This window comes from Drosophila kikkawai, chromosome X (assembly GCF_030179895.1).
Source record: "Drosophila kikkawai strain 14028-0561.14 chromosome X, DkikHiC1v2, whole genome shotgun sequence".
In the NCBI taxonomy this organism is placed as follows: domain Eukaryota; kingdom Metazoa; phylum Arthropoda; class Insecta; order Diptera; family Drosophilidae; genus Drosophila; species Drosophila kikkawai.
Genome location: NC_091733.1, coordinates 4,469,319 through 4,481,383, shown reverse-complemented (window position 1 = coordinate 4,481,383; position 12,065 = coordinate 4,469,319). Strand labels below are relative to the sequence as shown.

General features: G+C 43.1%; 1 protein-coding gene across 1 annotated transcript; it reads left to right on the top strand.

Moving 5' to 3' along the window:
* The first annotated feature begins 8,378 nt into the window (after positions 1-8,378).
* Positions 8,379-9,026, top strand: LOC121502189 (uncharacterized). Its single transcript, XM_041775192.1, has 2 exons — positions 8,379-8,690; positions 8,754-9,026. Exons 1-2 carry the CDS (start codon positions 8,379-8,381, stop codon positions 9,024-9,026), a joined length of 585 nt encoding a protein of 194 aa, XP_041631126.1.
* The last annotated feature ends 3,039 nt before the right edge of the window (positions 9,027-12,065 follow it).

Genomic DNA, 12,065 nt, shown 5'->3' with positions numbered 1-12,065 from the left:
GAGAACGAAAGTTTAAGCGAACGCCTATATCATCAACAAGAGATATTCTTTCAAGAGCGCAATCATTAAGCATATAAGTGGCAAACTGGGGAGTGACACGTGAAAATGTCATCAGCTTGCATTTAGAGCTATTGAGATGTAATAAATTAGCACGACACCATGCTTGAAAGTTATTTAGATCCGATTGCAGGTCTGACTGGCAAGAGCTGTCCTTATACTGCAAGCATAGCTTAACGTCATCAGCGTACATAAGTACTCTAGAATTCGTTAGAACCAGCGGGAGGTCATTGATAAACAATGTAAATAGCAGCGGGCCGAGGTGGCTACCCTGTGGGACGCCAGAAGTGACTCTGAGGAATTTGGATAGAGCATTTTTAAACAGAACCTTTTGAGTTCTGTTACTCAAATAGCTCAAAGTCCATTTAAGAAGATATACCGGAACACAAAGAGAAGTTCTACGGTGCCCACGCTATTTTTAGTAAAGCCATAAAAGAAATGGGAGGTCAAGATTACGGCCAAGACCAGTACAACCTTTTGCTCTCAAGTACAGTGGAACGTCTATTTGAGGGACAGAACAACAGAACAGCTTTTGGAACAAATTCATACCTCTTCGAGTGCAACTGATTTAAGGTTTGAGAAAATTCGGATTCCCACATTTTCTGGTAAATATGAAGACTGGAGCCAGTTTAGTGATTTGTTTTTGAGCTCAGTGAATAACAACGAGAAGCTTTCTAAGTGCCAAAAATTCCATTGCCTGAAATCTTATCTGGATGGTGAAGCTCTGTCGTTAATTAAACATATCGCCGTTTGTAACGAGAATTACCAAGATGTAGGGAGAAATTGGAAAATCGATATAATAAAAAATCGCTTATTGCTCGATCTTTTGTGCAGAATTTTCTGTCGCTGCCAACTGCTAATAATTTGAATATCGCTGAGTTACGCAAAATTGTGGATTCTGCCGACGAATGTATACGAGGCCTACACGCGCTTTACTGTGACAGCCGCGATGTATGGCTAATTCATATTTTGCTATCAAAGTTTGGTTCTGAAATCAAGCAAGCTTGGGATAACTGTAGTATGTCGTCCAAGGAAGACGTCACCATATATGATTTATTCACTTTTCTTTTCGCTCATTGTGATACTTTGGAGTCTTGTCAGGATTTACACGCATTGCAGCCGTCAAGACCAGCCTAGAGTAGACGCCGACAAGTCGCCTATCACGCAAATGGATTAAATCAACCATCCCGCGAGTGTATGTATTGTCAAGGACAGCACAATATATATTCATGTTCTGAATTCAAAGCCTTGGATGTCGGATGCCGCCGCACCTTTGTCAGGGATACTAAGTTGTGCTTCAATTGCTCAAGTAGATCGCATCAAGTTACCGATTGTAATTCTTCACACACTTGCCGTCTGTGCAACGCGAGACATCATACTCTAGTACATCCGGAGGAGTCAAGATCGATTCCATTGGCTTCCGCCCAGATGTCTGCCGCTGAATTAAATGCAACTCCTTCGTTTGATCATGCTGCTGACATGAATACTGCCGCTATCAGCCATCATACTGTGGAGAGGGCTAACAATCAAGCCCTACTGCCAACCATTCTGGCCAATGTTATTGACGCATGTGGCAACACCACCTCATGTAGGTTGTTGCTCGATACTGTATCAACAATAACCATGGTATCCGAGTCCTTTATCCAAAGGATTGGAATTTCTCGCACGCATGCTCGCATTTCGGTAGTTGGTTTATTTCGGCTGGCGTGAGCCGAGGTCGCGCTACCTTCACCCTGCTTTAAAGGACCACTACTGCATCAGTGGAGGTCACCGGTTTAATTATGAGTTCTCTGACTTCTCTGCTTCCAGCTCAGCAGGTCAAGTCCAGCTCTTCTATATGGAACAAGATTCGCCGCCTACCGTTAGCTGACCCGACGTTTGGAGCTCCTGGAAAAATCGACGTAATCTTAGGCGCTGATCAGCTGTGGAACATATACACTGGACATCGCCGAGAGTTTGGTATCGAATATCGCACTACATACTAATTTTGGTTGGGTAATTACAGGCAGTTATACTGATTGCAACGAAGCATCTACGCAAGCCCAAGTCCACCACGTGGTAAGGATCCAGCACGCTACAATTATTTGGCACACCACGCAGTGTTTAAGCCAGATAGCACTACCACACGTTGCCGAGTCGTATTTGATGGCTCAGGAAAGGACTCCAAGGGTCATTCGCTTAACTCCCGACTGCACATAGGCCCACCTATTCAACGGGATCTGCTTGGAGTATGCCTTCGCTTCCGTCAGCATCGTTACGTCTTTTGCGCTGATATCGAGAAGATGTTTAGAGGGATCTTGGTAGCAGACGAATATACGCATTATCAACGAATCGTTTGGAGAAAGGAGGAAACCGCCACGCTGGATCATTATCGATTGCTGACAGTCACATATGGATTAGCTTCATCGCCGTTTTTAGCTGTTCGAGTCCTGAAGCAGCTCGCCACCGACTATGCCGAAATGTATCCGAACGCTGCTGTCGTTCTTAAAAGAGACGCTTACGTTGATGATATTCCTACGGGATGCGACAAAGTTGAGGATCTCATCGCACTCAAAGATGAGCTGATTCTGCTTCTGAGTGAAGCTCACTTCAAACTTCGAAAATGGAGTTCAAACTGTTGCGGCTTATTAAAGTCTTTGCCAAAGGAGATTTGTGAGTATCCACCAAACGCTTTAGAGAACGACAGCCCTTTTCGATTGGTTAAAGTTCTGGGAGTATGTTGGGAACCTAAAACTGACTATATCTTTTCAAGCTAGTATCCCCTGGAACTACAACTGCTCTTACGAAATGCACTTTGCTATCGGAGCTAGCCAAGATTTACGATCCGCTGGGATTGCTTGCGCCCACCACTGTTTTTCTAAAGATTCTATTTCAAGATAGTTGGCTCAGCTTTGTCGAATGGAGTGAGGTATTACGCCCCCATTTATGTATCCGATGGCAACAATTTGTATCTGAAATGCATTTATTGGAAACTTGTCAAGTTCCTCGCTACATTTCAACACCCTGTCAATCAATTGAGCTGCACGGATTTACGGATGCTTCATCTCAGGCATATACGGCCGTTATCTATAGTCGTTTCAAAGTCAACGCTGGATACGCAGTGAGCTTGATAATGACCAAAACTCGAGTCGCACCTATTAAGCCCATATCCATTCCTCGACTTGAGTTAAACGCAGCACATTTGCTTTCTAAATTGATTTCCCTGGTCAAGCAATCATTAACTATTCCTATTTCCAGAATCAATTGTTGGTCAGCCTCCGAAATAGTCCTGTATTGGCTATCATCTCCTCCTCGGACATAGAATACATATGTTTGCAATCGCACTGCTGAAATTTTAGAAGTTTGTCCAAGAAGCTGCTGGCAACATATTCGAAGTGAAGATAATCCTGCAGATTGCGCTTCCCGAGGTATATTACCAAAGGACCTCATCGACCATCAAATCTGGTGGAATGGACCCGCTTGGCTATCTCAGTCACGTTCAGCTTGGCCACCCGTTAAGGCTAAGTTTGCTTTGTCGACAGAAGAAGAGGCAAGCTTGGAGGTAAAGGCCGAACCCAAAGTTAATCTACATATTTCCGACGACGCACAGTAGCGCCTTTTCTCATTTAGCGTTGCAAAAATCATATCTTTTGAACCAAATAAGGTAATCGAATAATTTAAACGGCATTGGACAGGTAATTCTTGTAAAATATATATATGTACTGCATGAAGTACCACGCCCACAAATACGCCTTTTTAAAGGGTATCAAAGTGAAAAAATAATTTTTTTTCAATGAAAACAATTTTTAAACAAAAATTTTTATTTAATTTTTTATGTTTATTTTTATGTATTTGCTCAAATAAAAATAATTTGAAAACTGAAAAAAAATTTTTTTTTTTTAATTCGAAGTGTAACCGCCACGCGCTACAGTTAGTATATTTCTTGAAATGTATGAAATTGTGTCGGTATTTTGGTATATTTTACCCTGAGTTGTTTTGGCTTTTTGCGTTGCATTTCCGCAGACGCAGCTCGACGCAGCCGATGAAAGTTAATTCTGATCCAGGAAAGATCCACGGAACTTGTAGTCATAGTGTAGTCAGTGGCCGGCATTGGCGTCAAAAGATATAGACTACTTTAGGCAGAAAAAGGTGAAAAAAATGGACACCTGGCAGGTAGCGATTTACCTGTAGAAGCCCAAACCAAAGTGTCGTTTTTTTTAGGTTCTTTAATAGTTTATGAATGTATCTATCATTTAAAGTAAAAACCATGACCATTGGTTTTATGGTTTTTTTGTAATATTACATGAAAGTCGACCAATTTACACATTTTTTTTTGTATGATGCAAAAAACGAAACAAAGTTCAACTTTAAATGCTCATAACTTCTAAAAAAAAAAACTTAAAATTGATTTTATTGCAGATTCTGAATCCTTGTTAAATTTCCTGTCGAATAAGTATGGTTAAAATCGTTTTTGCGAACATGACTTTTTTGATTTTTGCAACGCTAATTGTTCGAGAGGCGCTACTGTGCGACGGAAATTCGCTCAACTGTATGATCAATAAAATCTCCTCATGGTCTCGCTTACCGAGGATACTCAGCTACTGCTTTCGCTTCGTTCATCATTTTCGTGGAAGGACCCCACTCCAACCGTTCCTAGCAGCGTGGGAGCTACAATATGCACGATCTAGGATATTTGCGCACGTTCAGAAAGAGTTCTTTAGCATGGAATACACTCAGTTGAGCACCGGACAACAATTATCAAAGAAGTCCAAGTTAATCCACTACACGCCCTTCTTAGATGAGCAAGGAATAATGCTTGTTGGTGGTCGAATAGACAATTCTCTGGCTAATTATGACGCAAAACATCCCATAATTCTGCCTAAGGAATCTCCACTCGCTGCTTCACTGATTCTCTATCATCACTCTGCCTTGCTACACGCTGGTGTCGAATACAACTTTCATAGTTTACGACAACGATATTGGATTCTAGGAGCTAGAAACCTCGTCCGCAAAACTGTATTCAATTGTCGAACTTGCTTCTTGCAGCGAAGACACACGGCCTCTCAACTGATGGCAGATTTACCTGAGTTTCGAGTTCAACCTGCCCGATGTTTTCTTCACACTGGTTTAGATTATGCTGGACCTGTATCGATCAAAATATCTACAGGTCGGACGCCAAAGTTTGGAAAATCTTCGTTTGTCTATCTACAAAGGTGATACACATTGAGCTGGTCAGTGATCTGACAACATCTGCATTTATTGCCGCTTTTCAACGCTTTTGGTCCCGCCGTGGGCCCATCTCGGATTTGTACTCAGACAATGGCACAACTTTTCATGGAGCTAAAAAAGAGTTAGCGGAAATGCAACTGATCGCAATTTCCCAAAGTCAAAACGAAGAGTTTTCGAGTTTCTTGTCGAGTCACGAAGTTAATTGGCACTTCATCCCGCCCTCTGCACCCTATTTCGGAGGCATTTGGGAGACTGGTGTGCGATCTATTAAGCTGCACCTGAAACGAGTTGTTGGCAGCAGTGCACTAACATTCGAGGAATATTCGACCCTGCCCATACAGATTGAAGGACTTCTGAATTCTCGTCCTTTGTGCGCACCCAGCGACCACAGTCTTAATCCGCAAACCCCTTCTCATTTTCTAACAGGTCAGCCTCTCACTTCGGTACCAGAGCCATCTCTCCTGGATGTAAACATCAACAGACTGCAGCAATGAAGGCAATTGCAGACCAAGGTCCAAGGGTTCTGGAAACGCTGGAATCTAGAGTATCTCAACACTCTTCAAGCTCGCACGAAATGGCAACAAGATGCTCAGAACATTGCCATGAACACCCTGGTTGTGCTGAAGGAGTCAAATCAACCGCCAAGCAAGTGGTTGTTGGGACGAGTCGTAGAGGTGCATCCTGACCAGGATCAGAGGGTCCGTGTCGTCACAGTGAAAACAGCTAGAGGAACCTACAAGCGGCCTATTACGAAAATTGCTGTGCTTCCTTTGAACTGAACAGTCGTTCAGGGGGGCCGGTATGTTGAGAAATAGATAGGTCATTTTCATTGCTTCTTTACTTGTTATTAATTTCATCTAGTCGCACCTAGAATAATGCTCATCACTGTACCGCTTCACATGAAAGCTTAAAAGCTCACACGCAAAGCCGAAAATGCAGCTTTTGTCTATGTATTAGCGCATCACGCGATCTTTGCATTTTTATTCTTTTCTGCACGCTGTTCTTCGCCAGTTCTATTGCTTCTTTATACTTGACCGCAACCGCACGCAAAGTCGCTTATCAAGCTTTGTACAGTAACGCAACCGCTCACCGCCCGCAACCCGCTTATAACTTTGTAAACCCGCTAAATCATTAATAAAACCTACAAAACTAAGAAATACATAATACAGTCCACTCATTCACCGCCAATTATTTTAAAAGTGTTCAAAGTAAATAAGAAAAAATTGTTTTTGCCTCGATACGAGGGTTGTTCAAAGAGTAATGAGACTTCAAACTTGGTGGTGAAAAAAAAAGGTGTCGTCCTGGCGGCTACGATTCAGGGTCTCCAAAGCGTCCGAAATGAAAAAAAATACGGAGTTATAATCAGAATAAATGTCATTTTCGGGTGACGGAACAGATTTTTTTTTTAATTTTTTTAAACAAAATGGCGGCTATTCAAAAATTTCGATTTCGGGCTTTTTTTTGTAGTTAAGTGTAAAAAAAAATAGAAAAAAAATTAAAAAAAAATCTGTTCCGTCACCCGAGAATGGTGACAATTCGGCGTCGATTCCACTTTGTTTAATGAAAATCGGTTTAGTTGAACTGGAGATATCATGGCCGCCAGTTCGAAAAACGTGGTTTCGAGATAAACGCGTTTGAAGTTTGAAAAAATCTCATTTTGCGAAGACCTTGCTTCACAAAAAAGGCTGTATTTTCTGAAGTATTTCGTATTCCTAAAAATCCTTTTGGGGACATATACACAACACCCCAAGCTATAAATAAATGCAAAAAAAAATCGAAAAAAAAAATTGTCCAATGAGAAGACCCCCTTATATAAACACTGACTATATTTTGTTACACAAAAGTCTTTATTTAATTTATTCTTATTTTATAGGGTCTTCCCTCAGAGTTTGAATCCGCATCCACTGTTCATTGAATAAACCCCCAAGGTTTTGCCGATCCGAAATTTCTAATTTTGCGCATATAAATTCAACCACCGTTGTTTGGCGATAGTTAGGCAATAGTGTTTCGGTGCAACTCTGATTTCTTCTCCTTAACAGTGAAAATTTTATTATTCACTTCGAAAATGTAAACAAAGGTTGCGGAATTACTCCTCCACCTGCTTTTTGCGCTTGCGTCAGCCCGCCTCTCCAGCTCGCTTTGGAGCGTTCTTAGGGAGACAGGGACGTTTTCTGATTTTTCACTTGTTAAATTTCCTGTCGAATAAGTATGGTTAAAATCGTTTTTGCGAACATGACTTTTTTGATTTTTGCAACGCTAATTGTTCGAGAGGCGCTACTGTGCGACGGAAATTCGCTCAACTGTATGATCAATAAAATCTCCTCATGGTCTCGCTTACCGAGGATACTCAGCTACTGCTTTCGCTTCGTTCATCATTTTCGTGGAAGGACCCCACTCCAACCGTTCCTAGCAGCGTGGGAGCTACAATATGCACGATCTAGGATATTTGCGCACGTTCAGAAAGAGTTCTTTAGCATGGAATACACTCAGTTGAGCACCGGACAACAATTATCAAAGAAGTCCAAGTTAATCCACTACACGCCCTTCTTAGATGAGCAAGGAATAATGCTTGTTGGTGGTCGAATAGACAATTCTCTGGCTAATTATGACGCAAAACATCCCATAATTCTGCCTAAGGAATCTCCACTCGCTGCTTCACTGATTCTCTATCATCACTCTGCCTTGCTACACGCTGGTGTCGAATACAACTTTCATAGTTTACGACAACGATATTGGATTCTAGGAGCTAGAAACCTCGTCCGCAAAACTGTATTCAATTGTCGAACTTGCTTCTTGCAGCGAAGACACACGGCCTCTCAACTGATGGCAGATTTACCTGAGTTTCGAGTTCAACCTGCCCGATGTTTTCTTCACACTGGTTTAGATTATGCTGGACCTGTATCGATCAAAATATCTACAGGTCGGACGCCAAAGTTTGGAAAATCTTCGTTTGTCTATCTACAAAGGTGATACACATTGAGCTGGTCAGTGATCTGACAACATCTGCATTTATTGCCGCTTTTCAACGCTTTTGGTCCCGCCGTGGGCCCATCTCGGATTTGTACTCAGACAATGGCACAACTTTTCATGGAGCTAAAAAAGAGTTAGCGGAAATGCAACTGATCGCAATTTCCCAAAGTCAAAACGAAGAGTTTTCGAGTTTCTTGTCGAGTCACGAAGTTAATTGGCACTTCATCCCGCCCTCTGCACCCTATTTCGGAGGCATTTGGGAGACTGGTGTGCGATCTATTAAGCTGCACCTGAAACGAGTTGTTGGCAGCAGTGCACTAACATTCGAGGAATATTCGACCCTGCCCATACAGATTGAAGGACTTCTGAATTCTCGTCCTTTGTGCGCACCCAGCGACCACAGTCTTAATCCGCAAACCCCTTCTCATTTTCTAACAGGTCAGCCTCTCACTTCGGTACCAGAGCCATCTCTCCTGGATGTAAACATCAACAGACTGCAGCAATGAAGGCAATTGCAGACCAAGGTCCAAGGGTTCTGGAAACGCTGGAATCTAGAGTATCTCAACACTCTTCAAGCTCGCACGAAATGGCAACAAGATGCTCAGAACATTGCCATGAACACCCTGGTTGTGCTGAAGGAGTCAAATCAACCGCCAAGCAAGTGGTTGTTGGGACGAGTCGTAGAGGTGCATCCTGACCAGGATCAGAGGGTCCGTGTCGTCACAGTGAAAACAGCTAGAGGAACCTACAAGCGGCCTATTACGAAAATTGCTGTGCTTCCTTTGAACTGAACAGTCGTTCAGGGGGGCCGGTATGTTGAGAAATAGATAGGTCATTTTCATTGCTTCTTTACTTGTTATTAATTTCATCTAGTCGCACCTAGAATAATGCTCATCACTGTACCGCTTCACATGAAAGCTTAAAAGCTCACACGCAAAGCCGAAAATGCAGCTTTTGTCTATGTATTAGCGCATCACGCGATCTTTGCATTTTTATTCTTTTCTGCACGCTGTTCTTCGCCAGTTCTATTGCTTCTTTATACTTGACCGCAACCGCACGCAAAGTCGCTTATCAAGCTTTGTACAGTAACGCAACCGCTCACCGCCCGCAACCCGCTTATAACTTTGTAAACCCGCTAAATCATTAATAAAACCTACAAAACTAAGAAATACATAATACAGTCCACTCATTCACCGCCAATTATTTTAAAAGTGTTCAAAGTAAATAAGAAAAAATTGTTTTTGCCTCGATACGAGGGTTGTTCAAAGAGTAATGAGACTTCAAACTTGGTGGTGAAAAAAAAAGGTGTCGTCCTGGCGGCTACGATTCAGGGTCTCCAAAGCGTCCGAAATGAAAAAAAATACGGAGTTATAATCAGAATAAATGTCATTTTCGGGTGACGGAACAGATTTTTTTTTTAATTTTCTTAAACAAAATGGCGGCTATTCAAAAATTTCGATTTCGGGCTTTTTTTTGTAGTTAAGTGTAAAAAAAAATAGAAAAAAAATTAAAAAAAAATCTGTTCCGTCACCCGAGAATGGTGACAATTCGGCGTCGATTCCACTTTGTTTAATGAAAATCGGTTTAGTTGAACTGGAGATATCATGGCCGCCAGTTCGAAAAACGTGGTTTCGAGATAAACGCGTTTGAAGTTTGAAAAAATCTCATTTTGCGAAGACCTTGCTTCACAAAAAAGGCTGTATTTTCTGAAGTATTTCGTATTCCTAAAAATCCTTTTGGGGACATATACACAACACCCCAAGCTATAAATAAATGCAAAAAAAAATCGAAAAAAAAAATTGTCCAATGAGAAGACCCCCTTATATAAACACTGACTATATTTTGTTACACAAAAGTCTTTATTTAATTTATTCTTATTTTATAGGGTCTTCCCTCAGAGTTTGAATCCGCATCCACTGTTCATTGAATAAACCCCCAAGGTTTTGCCGATCCGAAATTTCTAATTTTGCGCATATAAATTCAACCACCGTTGTTTGGCGATAGTTAGGCAATAGTGTTTCGGTGCAACTCTGATTTCTTCTCCTTAACAGTGAAAATTTTATTATTCACTTCGAAAATGTAAACAAAGGTTGCGGAATTACTCCTCCACCTGCTTTTTGCGCTTGCGTCAGCCCGCCTCTCCAGCTCGCTTTGGAGCGTTCTTAGGGAGACAGGGACGTTTTCTGATTTTTCACTCGCCAGTTCGACGCCTTCTTTTGCAAGTGCGTCCGCGGTCTCGTTACCGTCTATATCCTTACTGACTTAGTCGTGCTCAGGCTATCTAGTGACTCCCTGCTTGCCAGTACATTTTTGGAACTGACCGCTGATGATTGCATGGATCTTATCGCCGCTTGACTGTCTACAAACAAATTGACCGCCTCATGTGGACGGTTTATGCTCTACGCAAGCTCTGCTGCTTTCTTGATGGCGAATACTTTCGTCTGGAATATACTGCAGTAGCTTGGTAGCTTATACGACAGCCTCATTTCAGGGTCTCAACAGTATATGCCCGCTCCGACTCCTGCATCCATCTTGGAGTCGTCGGTGTATATATTGAGGTGTTGAGCAAAGTCCTGGCCTGACTTCCAGTCATTTGGTCCCATGAATATTGTTGTGTTTACATCCGGGCACGTTCTGGGTACCATGTAGTCAGATGTACTGCTCATATGTCGACCAATTGAACTGTGCCCGAAACCTTGTAGAGACCAGTTTCCTGATGCAACCCAATGTTGTGCCGCCTTTCCTGCCGTCAGTTGCGCTTGGATATCTAGGCGATATATACCGATTATGGTTTCGAGTGCTTTGGTGGGGGTTGAACTCAGCACCCCTGATATGCAGATCAGTGCCTGCCGCTGGGTTCTCTCCATAAGCTTATTATATGTTTTCTTCTCCGTGGCTTGCCACCACACTAAGACTCCATACAGCAGAGTCGGACGCACCACCGATATGTAGACTTAATGAATGTGCTGCTAAGCATCTTCTTGGATGCATGTAGCGCTATGGTAGACACTTCCGTACAAGTACGGCGGTTCTATTTCTGCTTACCTTTGGTGGATGGAGCAAATTGTAATTTGTGGACTTGTCCGGCGATGGCATTGCTTGAGGCGATCCATGGCTCCTGGACCAAAGCTATGTCGGCGGATCCTTGCTCCATGGCTATGAGGAGTTCCGCCGACGTGACCTTGCTCTTATGGAGGTTGAGCTGCAGTACCCTGATTGTCATGGGTACTGGGCTCACCTCCATACGACGGGTTGACTTCTACGGTCAGGTCACCGTCCTCTCCTTCGTCGGACTAATCCAGCGTCATTCTCTGGACGGCATCCACGATGGTTTCCAGACCTAGGTCCTTCTCCACCACTCCTGCCATTAGGGTGTAAGCATTCTTTCCCCCGGGATGGCGCTTTTTGAGGCGCAGGTATATGCTACCCATGCCCCACGCCATCTTCCTGTATCTGGGATAGAGGATGTCCTCTGCCTCCTTGTTTATATGGAGGACTGCACTTTGCCCTCTCTCCTTGGGTGATGGGGCCGCAACGTGCAGAACCTTCCAGTCCGCGGTTGGGCTATCCGGATTCTAACGCTTCAGCGCCCGGTCCGCTTGGATTGCGATGGGGAAGATTACCTTCGCCTTTGGAATGGATGGGATTAGCTCCCGGTCCACCACCTCCAGCTTGGTTCCCTCCCACAGCGCCTCTAACTGGCAGACCGCTTGCGTCGGTCGCTTTCTCGTCGGGTCATCCATGCACTTTAGGATTTTGACCCCATTTAGTCACCCAGCACCATCAAATGTGGGCATCGGAGCTTCGGGATCTTCTTCCATCCGTGCATA